A 21328-nucleotide genomic window follows, 5' to 3' on the forward strand; every position below is an offset into this window, starting at 1 on the left:
TAAAACCAATCTCAAATCTGACTTCCTTTGATAAACTTTTTCCAAGGACCAACAGTCAGTAACAACCTTTCTCTCTAATATCCCTGTATCTCATATCTTTGTTTATACTTCTTTATATGCTTTTGGTATATTATGTAACAGAATTATCTATAAAAGCTGGGTACCATATATTATCTAAAATCTGTGTCTCATTCCTGCTCAAGGGCTTCCATTGTGCTTTATGTACAGTATGCACTTAATGTTTACTAAATCAAACTATCTCTTACTTTTAGTATCAAGTTGAGCACGATACTTCTCGAATCCTTTGAGACGAACTCTTTCTCCTAAGAGCTGGAGGAATTCTTCAAAAGCGGGCCCCGCCGACTCATTGTTGTACATCTCTTCTTCGGTGCTCTGTCCAGATTTACAATACATGATCCCCACTTTCAACTGATAGCTTAACTGTGAAAACAGGTAATACCAAGCATTTGAATAAATACAGAGCCCATTCTATTCTGTTTATTATTTTTACTTAACCGGTTCCTTAAGAAAAAAATGTCTCGAAAATAGTTGATGAAAGGTAAGTCTTTTTTTTTTTCTGAGTACTTCTACATTATTTTTCAATTTTTGCACCCAATAAAGGTAGCACAGGTCTTATTTACTGGGGCTGTGAATTTCAAATATATCAGTGGTTATCTTCATGTATTATAGAAATGACTAGAAAAATAAATTAAAACTGTCTGGATGTCATCTGTCAAATGTCTGGAAGTATGTATCACTAGAATAGATGTTGGCAAGGAAGAATCCAGCTAATGGTTTACAGGCAAGCATCAACAAAGAACAGTTACACAAGGCAGCTTTATAACAGAAGGCGTGTGTCTGTGCACATGCATGTGTGTGTATGTATGTGTGTTTTCTCCACAAGGATTTTGGGTGGAAAGGGATGTGTGGTCGGCAAGGTGATAGATTTTCAAAAGTAAAGCCCATTTTGCAAAAAGAAACCTTGAAACGAAAGGAAATATTCATTCCTAACAATTTCACCATCTCCTTTCCACTTTCCAAACAGAAAAGGATTCTCTCTCCCAAGTATTGAATGGCGAAATTGTTGGGGCACCAATATGGTCCTTAATATCAATGCAAATGATTGAGTTCTATTTCCCCAAAGGCCAGATGAAGTTTTTGAATAAAATAATTACTTGTCAAAGAACAAACATTTTAAAAAATTTAAGTATCTAATTGTAACCTGTGCTACTTTTTATTAAAGACTTTTGGTTTTACATCATTCATTTCCAAAAATAACTCCTCCTTTTCTCACTCAGTTCTAAGTCTTTCTTTATAACAAAGATTTTAATAGAAAAAGAAAACAGTTCAGAAAAACCAAAAAATCAACCCTCTCTGACAATTTACAGCCACGGTTCCCATTTCTAAAGGTAGAGGGCAAGATTTATTTTCTCAACTCTTCTCTGGGGTCAAGACTGGTCAATGTAACTATCCAGTGTTTGGGTTTGTTTTATTGTTCTTTTTGTTTCATCTGTCTTCCCAAGTTTCTCATATTAATTGCTATTTAAGGCATAATAATATTCCATTAAATTCACTATCAGTTTTAATTTCTAGTTGTCTGCAACTGAAAGAAACAATATAATTAATACTGTGGTATATGGGACCTTTCCTTCTATTTTTGACTTCCGTGATATATATGACTAGAAGAAGGATCTCTGGATCATTTGATGTGGACATTAGTCGTCTGGGGGGGGGGAAGGCAGTGCAGAGTAATTCTAATTACTTTCCAAAATCACAGAACCTATTCAGAGCTCTACCCACAATATATTAGTGTTCCTATCTTCCCATAGCTCCTGTAACATTATTTCTATCTTTTGTAATTTTACCAATCTGTTTGAAGTGAGGTGAAATTTCAAAGCTGTTTTGATTCGTATTTCTCTTAAGTCTTTAAGACTTGCAGCAATCTTTCGCGTGGTTGTTAATAATTTGCAATCCTTTTTAGAACTGTTTGTTTATGTCCTTTAACCACTTATCCACTGAGAAATGTCCATTTTTGTTAATCCCTTCTATACCTTGGAGACATCCCTTTTTTATTTCTCCCTAACTGATTCCCCATCTCACTGCTCACAGAAGATTTTCTTCTCTCAAGTCTCCTGTACCTCTTCCTCTCCTCTCCCTCTGAAGACTTCACCTTTTACTGTATTGAGCTCTCTCATTTTCCTTCTCTTTATGTTTAAACCCCTTGCTATCACTCCTCCACTGTCTTCTTTTCCCCCAGACTCTGACAGTGAAGTTCCCCTTTTTAACAAGATCAAGCCTCCACCTGCACTCTTCCATCTCCTCTCCTCCTGGAGTCTCCAGCAAACTGCCAACTCCAATTATCTCTGCTTTATTTAATTTTCAACCTCTCTATTGACTGGTACCTTCTGTATCACCTTCATCCATGCTCAAGTCTTCCTTCTTCCTTAGAATAAACCCTTCATTAGACCTTTTCATCCTCTTAGATTTCATTTCAGCCAAAATCCTAGAAAAAACTGTCCTCACACATTGGCTCCATTTCTTCTCTTCTCACTCACCCTCACCCCTCTGAAATCTGGCTTCTAACCTTAACACTCCAATGAAACTTCTCTCTCCAAAGTTATCAAAGGATTCACTTGCCAAATCTGAAGGTCTTTTGCTCAGTTCTCATTCTTGATATACTGACTGAACGTGGCACTGCTGTCCCGCCCCCCCCCTCCTTGGATATTTTCTTCTTTCTAATTTTTTGTGACACTAATCTTCTGGTTCTCATCCAAACCAATTAACCCCTCTTCCTCAATCTTCTTTGCTAGTTTATCATCCATATCATGCCTACTGACTGTGGGTCTTCCATAAGGTGGCTCTCCTCCGGGCCCTCTTCTCTTTCCTTTCTATATACTGCCTTTTGGTGATCTGATTAGCTCCTATGGGTTTAATTATATTAATTCTATAGAGCTGATCTTCAGATTTTCATATCATGCACCAGTTTCTCCTGGTGCTCTAGTCCCACATCACCAGCTGCACATTAGAAATTTCAAATTAGGGTCCCATAGGCATCTCAAATCCTACATATCCAAAACATATTTCTTTTTCCCTAAACCCTACCCTCTTCCAAACTGTAGTGTCAAAGGCACTATTGTTTTTCCAGTCTCCCAGGTTTGTAACCTTGGCATTAACCTTGACTCCTTAGCCTCCCTCACTATAGACACTGGTTGTCAAAACTTGCTGTTTCTATCTCCATAACTTCTCCTAAATCTGATGCCTTTTCTCCCTTTACATGTTAACACCTAAATTCAAAGTCTCATTAACTCTCATCTATATAATTACAATAGCCTCCTAATTGGTCTCCCTGCCTCAAGTCTCCCCACTTCAGTCCATTTTCCATACTGTACCCAAAGGTATTTTATCTAAGCACACATACAAGCATGTGAATCCCTTGCTCTATAAAATTCAGCAGCTTCCTATTGCCTCCAGAATTAAATATAAACTCCTTAATGTAACTTTTTAGGACCTAACCTATCTTTCCAAGCTCACTGTATTTTATGCCCTACTCTTACTCTGTGATTTAGTCAAACTGGCTGAAACATCCACACAAATTTCCATGTGTTTGCAAGCGGCAATCACATTGTCATGAATCTGTCATTCATTCCTTTTGCTAGGCATACAAGGTTCATCGACTAGATTGGTTCTGATTGCAAAATCTATACCAGTTTCACAGCATTCCTATTTTATGGAGAGCTCAAAGAGGGCAAACGTTCACATGGTGGTCAGAAGTGATCACTCAGAAGGACACTCAAGAACTTTGGAACTGATTGTGTGACATGAGAGACACTGGCACAGGACTGCCGAGCATGGGGTGTCCTCATCAGAGAAGTGCTGTTTGAGCAAAGCAGAATCCAAATAGCTCAAATGAAACATGAGATTCACAAATTAAGAGTATCCACCCCAAATGTTCGCATGGGCTATTTGTACCAGACCTGTGGTAGAGCCTTTTAAGCTCCTACTGGTCTGATCAGCCATGGTCAGATGCATTGTAACTTGACTCTAACATAGTGATGTCATTTTTGTACTCTTTAAGAACAAAGGACAACAATCACCAATCATGTCTTTGCAATGGCTGTCTTCCATGCTTGAAAATTAATTCAAATATAGAACTCTCTCTCAAGTAGTTTATATTCATCAGTTATTGAATACTAGACTATTAAGTTCAACTGCTTCTTATTTTTACATATCGCGTATGCTTCACTGATCTACTTTTCTATTTTTTAATAAGTAGCAAAAAGTTTTGATGATTTCATAATATAAATTGAGGTCTGGAAGTACCATTCCCTTGTCCATCCTTTTGTATAGTTCTATGAAGTAAATGACTTCCACCCCTGGCAATTTTATTTATTTAACATGGAATCTATAAATTAGTTGTCATCTTTGCTCAGCTTCATGGAGGTGAAACCCTATTTGTTTTCATTTCATATTATGATTTGGAGAGTGTTTTCATGGGGTTATTTACATCTAGCAGATCTTTTCTGAAAAGTGTTCATTCCAATCCCTTGACCACTTATTTATTGGGAAATATGAATGCCTTCTCCCAGAAGAGAGTGAGAAAGCAATGGATGTGACTAACACTGACCATTACGACAAAATCAATATTGCTCATCTCTTAAATGGAAAGTAACTGTTACTGATGTACTTATTCAAGTAGTTACTGACCTGGGGGGATCCTTTCCAGATTAGTTGTCTATATAGTAAGGTTATCATTTCATTGGACCAAGGTTAAAAAACAAAATCAGAAAGAAAAAAAAGGAAAAAGGCCAGAAAGCAACACAGCATACAAATACAACACCTCCAACTGTCCTGTCTAAATAAGCTAGTGATGCTGGAAAAGAAGGGAAATGTATAAAAGTAAAGAAAAACCACCATTTCCTACAGAAGTTTAATCCAAGTAAAGCAAGCATCACAATAAGGAGTCCAAAGAAGCTCTGAATCTGCCTGTACCAGCAAATATTTGCTCTTGCAAAATGAAGAAGACCAGCATGTCAAGGCATAACCAGTTTAAGACTAAAGATTGAAAGACCAGCTAGACCATGCCAACTACATCCAGTTTCAAAAGAATGCTTTTCAAGATACCTAAAAGGATAGGAAAAAAAAAACTGATTTACCACCAACAAAAAAAAAAATGACAGAGAGGACCTCAATAATTCAAGAGCCACAAATCTGCTTATTAAAATTCTATCTATGTACATGTATAATCTATAGTAGATTGATTTCCATCTTGGGGAAGGGGGTGGAAAGGAAAGGGAGGAGAAAAATCTGAAACTCAAAATCTTACAAAATGAGTAAAATTCTACAAATTTTTTATGTGAATGATCAACATACATATCAAAGATATCTTTAATAAAAAAAGAGATGAGAATAGGCAGGTTTTTGATTTTCAGTAGCTGATATCGTCAATCATGTAACTGACATGCAACAGCAGTAGTTCTGCTGTGTTTATTTCCTTATGAAACCACAAAACTTTATTCAATCAGATCTGAAGATTATCATTCAATCAATCAATTGCCTCACACCTACTATGGAGGATATAAATACAAAAATGCTACAATTTTTGCTTGGAAGGAGCTTCTGTCACACTACAGGGAACAGAATAAGTTTCTCTAACACTACATGCAGGATACAAACAAAATAAACACACCCAAATGAATTAATGCTGTATCTTTGCTGAAAAGCCTTTCCATGATGTGGCTGGCCTAACAATGTAATGATGTTGTTCGTTCATGTTACCTTAATAATTCCCAGAGCACAGCAGTGTCTGGCACATAGTAGGTGCTTAATAAATGCTTGATGACTGTTGACTGATTCCAAATTCTCAATGTTTGATTTTTAGTTATTTTTGAGAGAACTTTTTTATTTCACATAATTTTTAAAACATATAATTAAGTGATGAAATTAAAAAAAAACAGAAATCTCAGTATTTTAGTGATAGTATTTCATATTGGTGTGCTCCTCACTTGTAAGACAATTACCTTAAATAATTCTTCTAGATGAATTACAGTGTAAAGAAGGTGACAAGGTGACGAACAATTTCACTATCATGAGGAAAAATGTGTCTATTAGGCAATTTATCCTGAGAAGGAGCACCTAGAAAAACTATAGTTGCTTTTAACAGAAGACATATTTGAGGGAGAAAGGGACATTTCAAAAGAAGAAATCTGACTTAGATGTCTGTAAAATAATATTTTTAAAAATATATTTTTTTCAGTTTTTGGCATGACACAAAGGACATATTCCAAAATCAGGTTCATTTCATGACATCTTCTTCCAAATTTCCTTCTTTAGGTGGAAAATAAAGGAATCATATCTGAATTTCTTAAAGTAAATCTCTAACATACTGTGTTCATCCTTCATTGCTGAAGGAGAGCATGCCATCAGAGAAATAATGACATAACTTGCACTTGATTTTGTTGAGTGAGGGAGGACTGTGCAGGTCACCAGCCTTACTTCTCCTCCAGAGCCATCTGAATCCAGTGATCAGATATTCCTCAGGATGACTGGAGATGACCTAAGATACACTGGGAGACTTTGGGTCCTTTAGGCCCAGGTCTTTGTAGGTACTCACTTAGGATGAGGCAATGCCCATTCATTGAATGGGCCTGTTTAAGAAGTAGCCAGGGCATGGCCCTTTTAATGAAGTCAAGAAAAAGAAAGACATCTGGCTGAGTGGGAAACAGCAACATTTACTACTGATAATCACTCTCAATCTAGGAGGGTGCAGAGACGTCCTCAGGCAGGGCTCCAATGGAGTCCCAGTTTCAGAGTGCAGTAGGTTTAAGATTCTGGGAGAGGACAGCAGAGAGGAGAGATAGGAAAGTAGCCAGTAAAACCCAAGTCAACTGGGCATCTTTTGGCCATCCAAGTTTACCTTCCTTTGGAGAGGAGAAGGAAGGGGAGGGGGAGGCAGACAGGAGAGGAGGAGGTGAGTTCCCCAGCTAGCATTCAGTCAGCTCCATCTACTCACAGGATTGTGTTTGTCCTTTGTTGCTGAAGAAGACCATGCCATCAGAGAAACGATGACATGACTTGCACTTGATTTTGTTTTGAGTGAGGGAGAGCTGTGCAGGTCACCAGCTGCACTTCTCCTCTAGAGCCATCTGAACCATGCCCTGGCTACTTCTTAAACAGGCCTATTCAATGAATGGGCGTTACCTCACCCTAAGTGAGTACCTGCAAAGACCTTGGTCTAAAGGACCCAAGGTCTCCCAGTGCATCCTGGGTCATCTCCAGTCACTCTAACATATATAGTGTTAAGCTGAATCTTGAGGTCAAGCTTTAGTAATGTGTGTAAGATTACAAAAGTACTAGCAGGATTAAAACCCAAGCCCTCCAATTACAACTGCTGCAGTAACTCCCAAGATATACATATAAAGCATGTGTACTCACCATGGCTCCCAGCACAATTTTAGCATACAGGATACATTCAAATGGGCTCTGAAGGGCCAATTATGTTCCAGGAAAGGGAATAAGAAATAAGCATTGACTTCCCAGAAAAATATTATGTGTTATCAGGAAGCATATTTGAAACAAAATAATGAAAAGGTAGCATACAGTGAATGGAGAGTCAGCATCAAGTTCTGCTTTTGTACTGGAGATCTGATCCTGGGCAAGTCAATTAACCTCTCACGGGTCCCAGGAAGTTCTCCAAGATTATACATTATAGAATACTAGTAGAATGTAGTTCTTCCTCCACTCCTCCTGGCCCCTCCCCTCCTGCCAACTCAGTTTCTTATGTAACTGAATCGCAGGTTTGCTTAAGGCAAAAAAAGGAGAAAAGAAGATATAAGACAACTTGTTACTCTTCTCAAACAGAAAGTGTGTGTGTGTGTGTGTGTGTGTGTGTGTATGTGTGTGTGTGTGTGTGTGTGTGTGTGTGTGTGTGTGTACACGTAAAATTGCTTACTGAGCGGGAGGAGGGAGAGATTGGAACTCATAATTTTTAAAAATGAAAGTTAAAAATTGTCTTACTTGTAATTGAAGGAAAAAATATTTTTAAAAATCTAGAGTATAGCTGAAAAGCACTATACCTAAATCAAATTAAAATTTAAATCTATAATTTCTAAGAATCCTTCCAATTCTATTCCTTATCTATGTTAAATAATCAAGGAGATGAAGATGGCTGCTATATAAACATGAATTAAAAGTGTCAGGATTCTTTGATCTAGAAATTAGGATTCAAAAGCTGAGAGAGGATATGATTAAGGGTCAATAACACAGGGTATGCTGAACACAGACATTATAATAGGGGTTGCCTGTTGAATCTTAACGAGGCACATTTAGGAAAAATAAAAAGAAATATTATTTTAAACTGAAAATTTTAGTATTTTAAAATTCAAAAGGCTGTAAAATTTTAAATAAAACATCATTCCAAAAGGAAGTAAAAGTCAAAAATACAGATTTAAAATTAGACAAATCCATAGACAACAGGATCTATAATTTGTAAGTAAAAGCAAATTATATGTCTGTATAGTTAACCCTTTATTGATTGGCAATATAAAAGAAACCAATCAGGTGTTCTCCATGTGTTACTGTTAAAAACAAAGCCCTCAAAAGCTTTTCTTCCTCCAATTACAAGTAAAAGCAATTTTTAACTTTTGGAACTATTCCATTGTGCTTGAAAACTTGAAAAAGTCTCTGATATCATCTGCTACAATGGTATATTGGTATAGTTTGCCTTTTACTCTCTCCACTAATGCAAAGTATGACCTTCCACACTTTAGTAAATGGCTTTCATTTGTTGTAGTAGTCAAAAATAAAAATCTACTATCTTCAGTGTAATATTTTGTTCACAAACACTTCCATTGATGGGTCAATATTTACAAGCTTTCAAAGTTAATAGAAACTTCTGGATCTTGAATTCCATTGGCAGAGTTTTCCAAAATAAGAGTCCCCTCCATGCCAAATGAGGCATCAAAGAAAGTCCTTGGTGAAGGTTAATGTAGCAAAACAATCCTTATAGCTTCATTTTCATATTCGAAGTACAGCATTATCTTTTAATTATGGCCTCAGAGATTAAAAAAAAAAAACTTTTATATTCTGATAAATTTTTGCTGTATCGCAACATTTGGTGGAAATCATCTTTGCCTATATCATGACATTTCATAATAAAGGCAGGTTTAACTAATTTCCTATTTTGTAAATTGGTAAATTCTACTTCAAATATTTATCAACTGAGTTTTATTTATACTTTCATTGAGGAAGTAAAAGTTTAATACAATTTATAGATATTTTAAAAGCAGGTACCATGTCCTTTTCCATTTAGGTCCCTCCACTATCCATTTTAGTCTGCTCCTTTATCCATCAAAAACTCTTTCATACAAATTGCATATTGTCCCATGTAACTCTGACCCTATAACTGCATGTTACTTCCTTCCCACAGGTTCTCCTACTACATAACTGTGCATTCACTTATATTCAACAAATGCCTGCTCAGCACCTTCTTTATCCAAAGCATTTATGGAGATGATAGGAATACAAAACTGAAAAAATGTCAAAGTCTGGGCCTCAAGGAAATTACAGTCTACTAAAATAGATGAAATATGCATAGAAAAGTCCAATAATACAAGACAGGGGCAAGAAAGAGACATAGAAAAAAGGTCTGACATTATATGAAAAAAGGGAATACAGTTAACGAAGGGAGCAGAGGGGGGGCTTTGTGGAAGAGATACTATGTGAACTAAGACTTAAAGGGTAAGAAGAATTTTAGTAGGCAGAGGTGAAGAAAAAGCTGCATTTTAAGCATCTAGTGGCAAGTATTTATCAGGAATATACTTGACTGAGTTAAAATGTAGAGGTACAATGACAAAAAGAAAAAGAGTCCCCTATCCCCATGTACTACTGATGGGATATTACATACACAGCTATGTAAATTCAGGATACTTGGCTTCCATGGGGGGATGTATCCCTGTGAAAACAAGGACTCAAGAAGGACCTATGATGCTTCCCTATTGGGGAATAGAAAACAGCCCATTCAAAGGGAAATAATGAAGAAAAGCTGGAAAAGTTGAGGCCTGACTTTGATGGCTGTCAGGCTAGGGAGGGTGCATCCATAGTAAACTGTGCCCCACTTCCTCAATGAAGTTGACCCCTTCTCTCTATTTTAGTCTGAAACATGACTATTCCAGAAAACTGAAACTAACTGCACAAAACTTTGAGCCCAGAAAGATGCTTCAAGGTCCTTAAAGATACCCATAGATATAGTCCCTAACTATTATCAACTTTAAAAGGCAGTTTCCTATCTCTATAGTCTAGTTAGCTCTAAGATGGCACATTTTTTAGATTCATCATCTGGAATTCTTTTCCCCAATCTATGCTACCCTTATGACTCGATAGGAAGGAATTGCTGCTAAATATTTTGGCTGCTTTCTTACTGGTAGGCAATACTGGTCTATATAGGCTTGATTTAACATCTGAGAGAAGAAGACAACAGAAGAAAAGTACAATGAAAACAAGACGTTTAAGGCATTTTTTAAAATGAGCTTTCCCAATTCTGAGCCTCTATACCTCACTGCCTGAGGCTGTTCTATTAATTTTCAAAGGATTTATTTATACCATAACATAAAACCTTCTTGCCCCTGATTCAGGTCATTCACTTCAATTGTACTGCTGCTTAGGAATTCTGCTTTCCTTCTGTTTCATTAATGACTAGACTAGTAGAACAGGAGGGCTAAGAGCGCAGCTTTGATGCCACGGCACTTGTTTCATTTGGAAACCATGTAGCTGGTGACTATCTGTCACCTGACAATGAAAAAATTAAATAGAAGGCAAGGAGGCTAATGTCACGGGATCAAAGAAGTAGGAAAAATGGAGAGGAGTGAAGATGAACACTGTAACCAAAGGAGGAGGCCAGGTTATGAAGGGTTTTGAATGCCAAAAAGAGAATTTTATATTTGATTCTAGAGATAGGAGCCACTGGAATTCATGATTTTCCCTAAAGGTCTAAAGACAACAATAATGTACCCTCCCAGGGACCTCTTTCCCTCTAGCAAAATATGTGTACAATCTTCGTACGGCAAGATTTCAAGTCTCTATAACACTTTGACCATTATTCCTTTGGCCAGGCTCCAGTTTTTTAATGTAGGTCTTAGAATTTAATATAATATCTGAGATGAAAAACAGACCTACTCAATAGAATATAAATTCCTTGAAGGCAGGGACCATTCTGTTTTTGGTTTTGCATCCTGTATAGGTCGCACAGTTCCTTAAATGGAGAAGGTACTTAATGAACATTTATTAAGTTGAACTGGTCTAAGTTCTAAGTCTAAGGTTTTGGGCAGCTAGATGACATAGTAGATGGAGTGCTGAGCCTGAAATCAGGAAGATTCGTCTTCCTAAGTTCAAATCTGACCTCAGATACTTACTAGCAGTGTTACTGTGGGCAAGTCACTCAAAATACGGATTTGCCTCAGTTTTCTCATCTATAAAATAAGCTGGAGAAGGAAATGGCAAACTATTCCAGTATCTTTGCCAAGAAAATCTCAAATAGGGTCACAAAGAGTCAGACAACTGTTTGTTGTTTGTTGTTCAAACAAAATTAGAGTAGCATTATAAACTTTGTGATGCTGGACATAATGCTTCTAATAATGAAGTCTAAGAGCATACTAATTTCTGGACTACTCTTACATTGCTGACTCATACTGAAAGGTTTCACTAAAACTTTGGGTTGTCTTCATATGTTGTGTAATAATATTTCAGCAAACATTTATTAAGCACTTGCTATGTTCCAGGTATTGTCTTCTGACTTTATATTTAATTGTGACACTATATTTAATGTGATTATACATAAAAAAACTCAATACTACATTCAAGTATCCAATTGTTCACAAAATGATATTCAATAATGGATAGATTTCCCTTTTTTTTTTAAAGTATCAATATTTGGGTTTTTTAAAAATGCTGCTACTCTTTTATGCACTACCCACAATAAAGCAAGGATCAACATCGTTAGATTTAAAAATAAGAACTACTAAAGGAGGTAGGTTAAAGGACTGTTATAATGGATTGATTTTTTAAAATTGGATTTTTTGATGTTTTTAAACTGGAAGAGATATAATATTATATCAGAAAAATCCTCTACTGATTACACAATTAAATTTAGATGAGTTTTTATATAAGCAAGTAACAAACAAATAAATACAGGGTATTTCTTTTCCTATGGAAAACTTAAAAGTGAAAAAATATCCTTCTATTCTAATGGAAACATAGCAAGCTAGATGGAATTACTGGTTTAAATTTGGCTTTGGCATTACTTATCAATTCTAATTTACCTATTTTCCATAAACATAGCATTTAAAAGCCTTGTTCTGGTACTCAGATGACTAGATTTTAGAAGTTTATGCCAGAGCAAATCCCTACCTCCGTTGAGGTATGCTGGTATCCTTATGCTGGAACAGTTTTACATGTAGTCCCAGTTTAGACTCCATCTACTTTCTGAGGTCTTGCCTAGCTAAGTACAGAAAAGCTCACCAAGCTAAGAACAAGCTTACCGCTACATGGTAAATTCTTTGGCTATGGTAACCTCTGAAACAAAGAGAAATGAGAAAAATCATCAGTGCTACATATCCTTTTTTCTACTTCTACAGAGGATTATGAGAGTAACAAGAAAGGGGGCAGAGGTCACAAAGTTTCTAGTCTACCTGTAAATATTACCTTAACTAAAATAGTGCTAATTGTATCTGAAAAAGGACTACCATGAATATAATTTCAGCTAATATGGAAAGAAGTATTGCAGAGGATATAAAGCTAAAAAATTCTAAAGAAATCTTGGTTAACACTTTTAAAATTATATTTAAATATATGTACATACGTACATAAATACATACACAGACACACACACATACACAGTTACTAAATGACTCATTTGCAAAGATAAACATATAGGAAGACAGTGCAAATGTGGTTGGAATTCACGACTGAATTAAGAAAGCAATGAGGTCAAAGGATTGTACACTACACAGAAATCTCATACCTATAATATCATTAATCCTTTCTGAGTGAGAGGGCACTAGACATGAAAAATACCAAACATCACAGAAAAATGTCAAATGGTTAAAAGAATAGAAACTGACATAAGTTATCACCATTACTAACATTACTTTAATTAATGTAAAGCGTTCATCAAAATAATAAGGCCAAAATGCCTAAAAACGACTTCAACCAGCAAGCACTCATTATCTTGGCCAGGGTTTAGAATATAATCTCATTTGTAGTATTTTATGGAGAAGGATGTTAGAAGATTATGAGCAGCACCATCTTATGAAAAAATAAAAATGTTTAAGTAAAAAATTAATTTTACCAAAACAGCTTGTTCAAAGACTCAAAGGATCCATATTATCCCAGAAACATATGGGACTGAAAATTGAAAGGGGGAGTGATAGACAAAAATAAATTTGTTAAGAGTCATCAAAACTTCTGATTTATAACAGTGCACTATCACATCTGCATTCTAATATTTTAGTTTCTAAAGTGTTGCATGAGAAAGTAAAAATGGTACTAAAGAAAACAAAGAAAAATAGCTAGGTAAGTTTAAGTATAACCAGTGAAAACCCATGATATAGGTAAACCAGTTTTGAGGGATTTAGAGGCTTAAGATATTTGAGAGAGAGCAAAAACACCAAATCATTAAGAAAAAAAAATCAAAGATGCTAATAGAGGTCCATACATCTACTTTCTCACTTCTACAAGCATTTCAGATTCCAAATCTAGAGCTGGAAAGGGTATCAGATGCAAACAAATTTAAGATTACAGATAAGGAAACTGAGGCCCAGGGATGTCAAGTGACTAGCTCAAGATCATCAAGGCTGTCAATGTCATAAGTAAGTTAGAACTGGTTGTTCCTTTACACTGTGTTATGTGAAGAATCTATCATGAGCATCACTGATGAAAATGAGGGAAAGGACAGTCAGGCTTTTACAAATTATATTTTCAAATCTACTATCATATAGCTGACAGAAAGCTGCAAAGATAAAAGATGATGCTGTGTTTACTGTTTGCTATTAAAAAAAATCAGATCCAATAGAGCAAAATATTGCTTTAATGTCTCTCCCCACAATGTCTTCTGTGCATATGGTGTTCATCCAAGATTACTGGGTAAGTAATCTGATCAACAAAAAAGACAGTTTTGTTTGATGATCAAGCAAAGCACAAAACAAACAAATGTACACGTCATATCTGCTTATCACTATCTTAAGGACGATCTAGCAGAAAGTCCAAATGGAACAGCAATGCTTTATTGAGGGCAATAAGGTTCTGAAAAAGTTCCCCTTAGTGGACTGCCTTGTGCTGATTTTAATAAGCCATGAATCACTGTAGGGTCTACTAAATGAGATCCAGAATCTCTCAAAAGAGTTTGACCTAACAATCTACATCAGAGAAAACGAGGAAAAAGACTGTCCACTGTCCGGACCATGATATGCTAAGGGACAGACAGCCTGTTAAGCTGATCCATCAGTACATATATCTTGGATGGACGACAAAAATAGGCAATGAACTGGGCTCTCAACTGAGCAGGAGAAAAAAAATGGAGTAGATTAGGTTTAGGAAGAATAATGCAGCACTTAAAATGACCTCAAGCTTCTCCCAAAAAGGAAATCCCATATGCTTCTAGTAAAGACATTTGGGTGGTGAACAGTCCCTGAGAAATAAAAATTATAGGTGAACCAAAGCACAGTGGAAAGATATATGGCAGGTGTAGACAGCCTGCAACACAGTAGGAATAATGAATCAATGCACAAAGTAGTAAAAATGTATCAGCTAGGACATATGCTATTAGAAGGGAGGTGGCTAATCACATATTAAAAGGAAGAGATAACAAATGGAGGACACATGTGCTGTCCTAGAATCAACAAAAGGGCAAGAGATCCAGAGGAAGTCCACAAGCATGCTAGGTGGCCCTGATTTTAAGGAAGACATGAGAACATATGGATGGGTTGTAATGACCACCTTTCTAGGGAGTACCCACATTTGATACGATTAGATCTGATGAATCAGTGAAGTATCATTTATCCATGTTATCCTTGATTGCCAGCACCCACAGCAGCAGTCTCATCCCAGGACAAGGTTTGATCCCTGTGAAGAGTAAACACCTCCAGGCTAGATCTGGTTAAACAACAAGCTGTGAGCCCTCAGGTTAGCTGAGTTTTGGGGCAGTCTCAGGCCCAACTTCCACCTCCCAGAGTAAGGGAGTCTAAATGTGAGTCTGAGCTGGGGAAGATTAAGGGAACACCAGACCCAACTACAGTGTGAGTGTGTGTATCTATATCTTTGTATACATATATATATATATATATATATATATATATATATATGTATGTATGTATGTATGTATGTATGTATGTGTGTGTGTGTGTGTGTGTGTGTGTGTATCTGCACTTATTCTAACCTGGGGGAGGAGGGAAGAAGGGTGAAAAAAGAACAAAGTTAAAAAGTACACAACAGAAAAGAAAAGAAAACTTAAGAAAGAAAAGAAAAGATGGACAGCTTTAACACAATGCACAGTATTTATTATATAGGCTTTCTTGAAGTGGAAATTTATTGCTGTATATTTTGAATCCTCTTTTATATTCTGCTGTGCACATGACAGTGTGGGTTTTTCCCTTTTCTTATTATGTATTTAAGTTTAAAATGAAAAAAGAAAGTCAAGCCAAGGTTCTTGTGACTTCTGATCTAGCATTATTCCCACCATATAAGCACTATTTCCCTTTAGTTTACCTAAGGAGAAAAAAAAATAAAAGCAAGCCGAGCTGTTTACAAGGGACATTAATGGTATCTAGGAGTAAAATAAAAACAAAAATAACACAAAAAGTAGAACTGACAATACAGAAATCTGGATGACTTCTAATGCCAGTCTTAATGATTCTCATCAGCTGAGGGTTAAGACTAGGCCTTACTTCAATTGGCCTAGCATAAGCAAAACCCAATTGTTTCTTTTCTGGTTTCATTTTTATCTATATATTACAGTTTCCACTGAATTCAAGCTTTTAGGTGACCTAAGGTCCACATTCACTGGATCTCCCTTGAGTATTTTATGTTCAATTAATATCATTCCCTGAGGCTCAGAATAACAACTTGTTTACTTTGTTACATATTTACCAGTCCCTTCCCTCTCTCCTAGAAGGAATGACATACCTTAAGTACATTAATAACAACAAATTAATTCTACTATTAATAAAGAAACTTTATCTTCCAGAATTTCACTTACCCCTTGCTCGTCTAGTTTCATGAGTTGTTCTGTGACTTTGGGGGTGTTAAAGGCCAACCTCAGACACTGAACATTGAGCTCAGGAATCACATGCTCAAGCACTTCCTTCAAAGGTAGTCCTCGAGCTGTACAATGCTTTGCAGTTGAAGGGATGGCATCTTCTAGCACAGCACCTCTTAATGTCAGGAGCTAGAAGAAAGAAATGCATTCCGGTAAGGACTGCCCAACATGCTGATATATCTCACAGGTTTTCAATTATATAATTTGATGGTCTTAACCAAGTCATACAGCTGCATGTTTAGGGACAGATGGATTATTTTTGACAGGTTAAATAGAGAAGGGAAGAAGAATTAAAGAGATGGCATTAAGAAGAAGTGTATGTTAATATTTATGAATGAAGACAGGGCAATATTTTAAGAATGACAAAGTCAAAACAACCTAAAATGGGGTATCCAGAAAGGTACAAGATGAGAATAAAATACAATTTAATAATTTACTAAATTAAAAAAAATTAAATGGCTGACTATCACCTTACTGAGTTTCAAAACCTAGTAGCATTTAAGGCACCCCACAATTGGGCACCATCCTACATTTTCAAACTTATATTACTCCTTCCCCCACAACAAACATTATCCTCCAGCCAAAGTAGACCACTTCCAGCTCCTCAGAAACACAATGACTGAGCTTTCATGTCTCACCTTTGCTCACACAATTCATTATATCTGAAACATTCTGCTTCACAGTCTTTGGTCTTTGCTTCCTTGAATAAAAATTCTATTTAAAGCCACCTTTGCATAGCCAAACAAAATCTCACCTTCTTTATTAATCTCTGCTTAATCTTTCCCCTTTCTCCCTTTCTTCTTAGCTTCCACCTACTGATAACAACCTTATCTATCAAATTTACAGAGCATTTTCTTTTGTAACTTAAATGAACTAATGATAAAACACTGTGTAATGCAATAATGTTTTTTTTTCTCTGTAAACTAAGACATCCAAGAGGGTAAAAATTGTATTATAACTAAACTTTGTATTCTCCCCAAGCCCACGATATGGTGTTTTGTACACAGTCAGCACTTAACTACGTTTTCATTGAATTGTGATCAACCAAAAATGCCATGTTAGCTTTATTCAAAGCTGTCTCACTAAGACGATACTAATTTTAATCTAAGTAGAACAAGTTAGCAGCACAGATTTCAAATATAAACATCTTTTGTCCTTTCCCCTTTTTCTTAAAAGGTCTTCTTTCTCTTCAGATGGAATGTGCATCGAAGTTAACAAAAGAGTGAAAGGGAAATTCCTAAGTATTAAGGACAAGCTCAGGAAGAGCTAATGCTCCTCAGGCGTAAACCCCAATGGAGTCTTAATTCCCAGGAAATGCCATGTACCACTTGTTGTTAATCTAAGTTAAATATTGCCTACGGAGAAGAGAAAAAGACTTTGGAAAAGATATGATCGATGTGCTGGCTTATATTAATCTTCATACCTGAGGAAGAGACTTGTGATATTTGTAGTGTGCATATCTGATTAGCATATTTCCACTTTCATTTGCATGCAATTTTTCACACCGTACTGATGACGTGAAAAACTTTGTTCTTAGTATTTAATATCTAATTCTGATCCTTTCTTTTTCACATGGGAATAGTGGAATAACTCAGCTATTTTGGTCTTTTGTTTTTTTCTGTAATAGACCACAGGAACTGAGGCCACAAACATTCTCTATTTAGAAACTAGCCTAGTATTTTATTAATTGCATCATGGGCAACAGGACAAAAGATGAAGTCTATGGGGAAAGAAAAAGAAAAGAATGACCCTCTTTTTACATAATTACTTTTGCTCCTGGTAATTTCCAAGTCATTAGTGTTAATGATGAGGCCCATGTCTTTCAGAGAACAAAGTCAGTCAAAAAAGTCTCTGTGCTCCAATGTGAAAATGGCTTGCACGAAACTGAAATCAGGTGACCTGAGTTCAAATTAAGCCTCAGATACCCACCAAGTATGTTACCCTGGGCATGTCACTAACCTCTGATTACCTCAAATTCCTCATCTGTAAAAATCTGTTCCTAACAATATGTTGTGACTCCCTGATAACATACAGGAGACGGCTTAATGGAAAGACTACCAGTCTGAGATTAGGAAGCTCCTCCATTTACTCATGTTGTGACTAAATCTGTTAACATCACTGATACCCTACTACAGACTCTCATCTATAAAGTCAGGAAAACAATCTCCCTACTGACTACTTCATAAGGATGTTCATAAAGCATATAAGACCATACATGGAAAAATGATTGAAAAATAAATACAGTGATACAACAAAAGTAAGGTATATTATTTATTGCATCTGATAGCTCTATTTGGATTCACCCTTCCTCTTCATTAAATGGCCAACAAATATACAGTTATGGTAGTAATCCAACTACAATATTACTAGTTTTTATTCTAAAAGGATTTCATGCAAATGAAAAGGTAGATTAAACAATTAACTCTATGCAGATTATTTCCAAATCTATTTATCCAATTCTAGTCCCTCTGTTGAGTCCCAGTCCCTCACACAACCAAATGCCTCAGGACATCACAAATGGGATGCCCTGTAAGCATCTCAAATTCAACATGTCCATAAAAGGCCATTATCTTGCCCCCAAAATATTCCCCTGTTCTGAACTTCCCTATTACTATCAAGGGGACAACCATCTTTCTAGTCCCTGAGGTTCACAACCTCACTCCTCTCTTTCACAAATCCCATACTTTATTTCATCAATTGCCGTATCTCCTACATTATTTCTCCATAGCATCTCATATGTATCTCTTTCTCTGTCAGCTATCCCATGTCCAAACTACTGCAATAGCTTCCACATCGATCATTCTCCCTCAAGTCTTTACCCACTCCAATAGATCCTTCACACTCAGCTGTCAAGTCTGACCATGTCCCCTTTCTGCTCAATAAATTCTATAGCTCTCTATTGTTTCTAGCATTAAGATTCCATTCAAGCATTACATCTTCCAGAACGCCTCTCTATTCCTTACAGGTTAGTGCTAGCTTTTTTAGGGTTAGTGTTCTAGGAGGCACTGTATGTACTGGAGTCAGGAGGACCCAGGCTCAAATCAAGCTACAGATGTGTATCAGCTGTGTGACCTCAGAAAGGTCACTTACCCTCTGTTTGCCTCAGTTTTCTCACCTGTAAAACGAAGTTAATAAGAGTACCTAGTCCCAGGGTTGTTGTGAGGACCCAATGGGGTAATAATTGTAAAACGTTTAGCACAGTTCCTGGCACACAGTAAGTACTATATAAATATTAGTGATGATTACTGTGGCTGTTATCAGTAGTCGTGGTAGTGTTAGAGATGAATGTCGGTTGGATCAACACTGAACTGACTTCCCAGAAGATTTCTCACAATAACGCAGACAACCTGTCATCAACATCATTGTTATAACAGGTTTATATGGTAAAGAGGGGTCTTAAAAAACATCCTGCCTAACTCTTTCCCAGTTTGTTGAAGATTACAGTAATGCAACATCACCAACTGGAACTTTTCAACTATTGCTAATCCGTGGGAAACCAAAAATTATAGTTCAAAGAATGTATAGTTCCACATTTGGTCTGCATCTGCCAACAAGCTGAATTTGAAGTAATTATAAAAATAAAGCTCCAACAAAAAACAATTGTGTTCGATGAACTTCATTTGAACTGGTTATTCTAATACCAAAGGCTAAAGAAAGTGGGTCTACAAATAATCTCTAGGAATTCGGTGGAAGCAGAGTACCCCTCAATGGAGCTTCAGGAAGAGTTACAGGGGTAGCAGGAGATCAAAGGCCAACATATTCACAAACGCATTCCAGATAAATTAAGAATGGAGAAGTAGAGGGAACAGCGAGAATTATAAATAAGAAATAAGAACCTCAAAAATAAGCAGAGACAAGAAAAGACTGTTCTTTTGTGGGGTGGGGAAAGGAAGCGGAATCTGTACTCACATCAATAGACATTTGTTCAATGTCTACTACTATACACTGTGTAAACGAGAAAATGGAACTCTCTGCGAATAGCCTTTATTTTCCCAGTACGTTGTGAGGTAATGTCCTGAGCTTAGAGGAAAAGCAAAGTAGAGGGGGGAGAAAAGATTTGGAATACCTACTGTGGGGAATATAGCAGAGTCTAACAGAACTGATTTAGAAACCTGACTCTGACACTTAGCTGAAAAAGTCTCTGAGCCTCAGTTTCCTCATCTGTGAAATGAGTTAATGATAGCCTGGAGTAACTTCACAGGGCTGTCAAGAGGTTTAAACCTACGTTAAACATTTTGTAAAGCCTTAAAGCACTGGGTACGATAATAAAGGAAACATTTATATAATGCTGACATTGTGCTAAGCACTTTACAATTATTATCTCATTTGATTTTCACAACAACTCAGGGAGGCAGGCGCTATTACTATCCCCATTTTACAGATGAAGAAACTGAGAAGTTAAGTGACTTTTACAGCTAAGTAAATATTTGAAGCTGCATTTGAACTCAGGTCTTCCTGATACCAGTCCCACCCCAAAATACAAAGCCAAGGTCAACAGCTTTTCCTTTTCATCCTTTCTTTCATTCTTTCTTGGTCCCTTCTTTTATTACTCACTAATTGGGCACCTATATGTTCAATACATACTGAATACTTGTTAGTTTTTTCAATTGACAGCTATCTGGACCTGCAGGTAAAAAAAAGATATTCTAAAATTCCACACTAGAAATTTCTGGCAATAATAAATCAAAGAAAGGTTCGAGAGACAGTGCAAACATTATGTTACATAATAAATGTTATACAAGCAACATGAACTTTGTGCCATACAAATACAAAGAAAGTACATGTTTAGCTGAGGTGATTAGAGAAGGCATGCAGAGGGTGGAAATTAACAGTAACAGAGGAATCTTGGTCTTGCAATCAGAAAAGCTGTATTCTAGTCTGGTCTTTGACATTCTCTCTGAGCTCCATCAACAATATAGAAAGACTCTTTCTTGTTCTAACCATCTGCCAGGGTTCTAAAGAAAAAAAATGGACTGCAGGTATCTCACAAGTGCTTCAAAAATGTTAAGCTGTAGTTGTTATGTC

At 36.4% G+C, this 21328-nt stretch overlaps 1 protein-coding gene across 10 annotated transcripts in view; it reads right to left on the reverse strand.

Moving 5' to 3' along the window:
* The window catches only part of SIPA1L1 (signal induced proliferation associated 1 like 1), a 314212-nt gene that overhangs the window by 123565 nt on the left and 169319 nt on the right, over nucleotides 1-21328 (reverse strand). For all 10 annotated transcript variants that reach the window (XM_072629234.1, XM_072629230.1, XM_072629229.1 and 7 more), the window contains exons 7-8: nucleotides 16244-16432; nucleotides 267-441 (exon numbers count right to left, since the gene is read on the reverse strand). In XM_072629234.1, coding sequence (XP_072485335.1) covers nucleotides 267-441; nucleotides 16244-16432 — 364 coding nt within the window. The remainder of the gene's footprint in view (nucleotides 1-266; nucleotides 442-16243; nucleotides 16433-21328) is intronic.

This window comes from Notamacropus eugenii, chromosome 1, assembly GCF_028372415.1.
Source record: "Notamacropus eugenii isolate mMacEug1 chromosome 1, mMacEug1.pri_v2, whole genome shotgun sequence".
NCBI lineage: Eukaryota > Metazoa > Chordata > Mammalia > Diprotodontia > Macropodidae > Notamacropus > Notamacropus eugenii.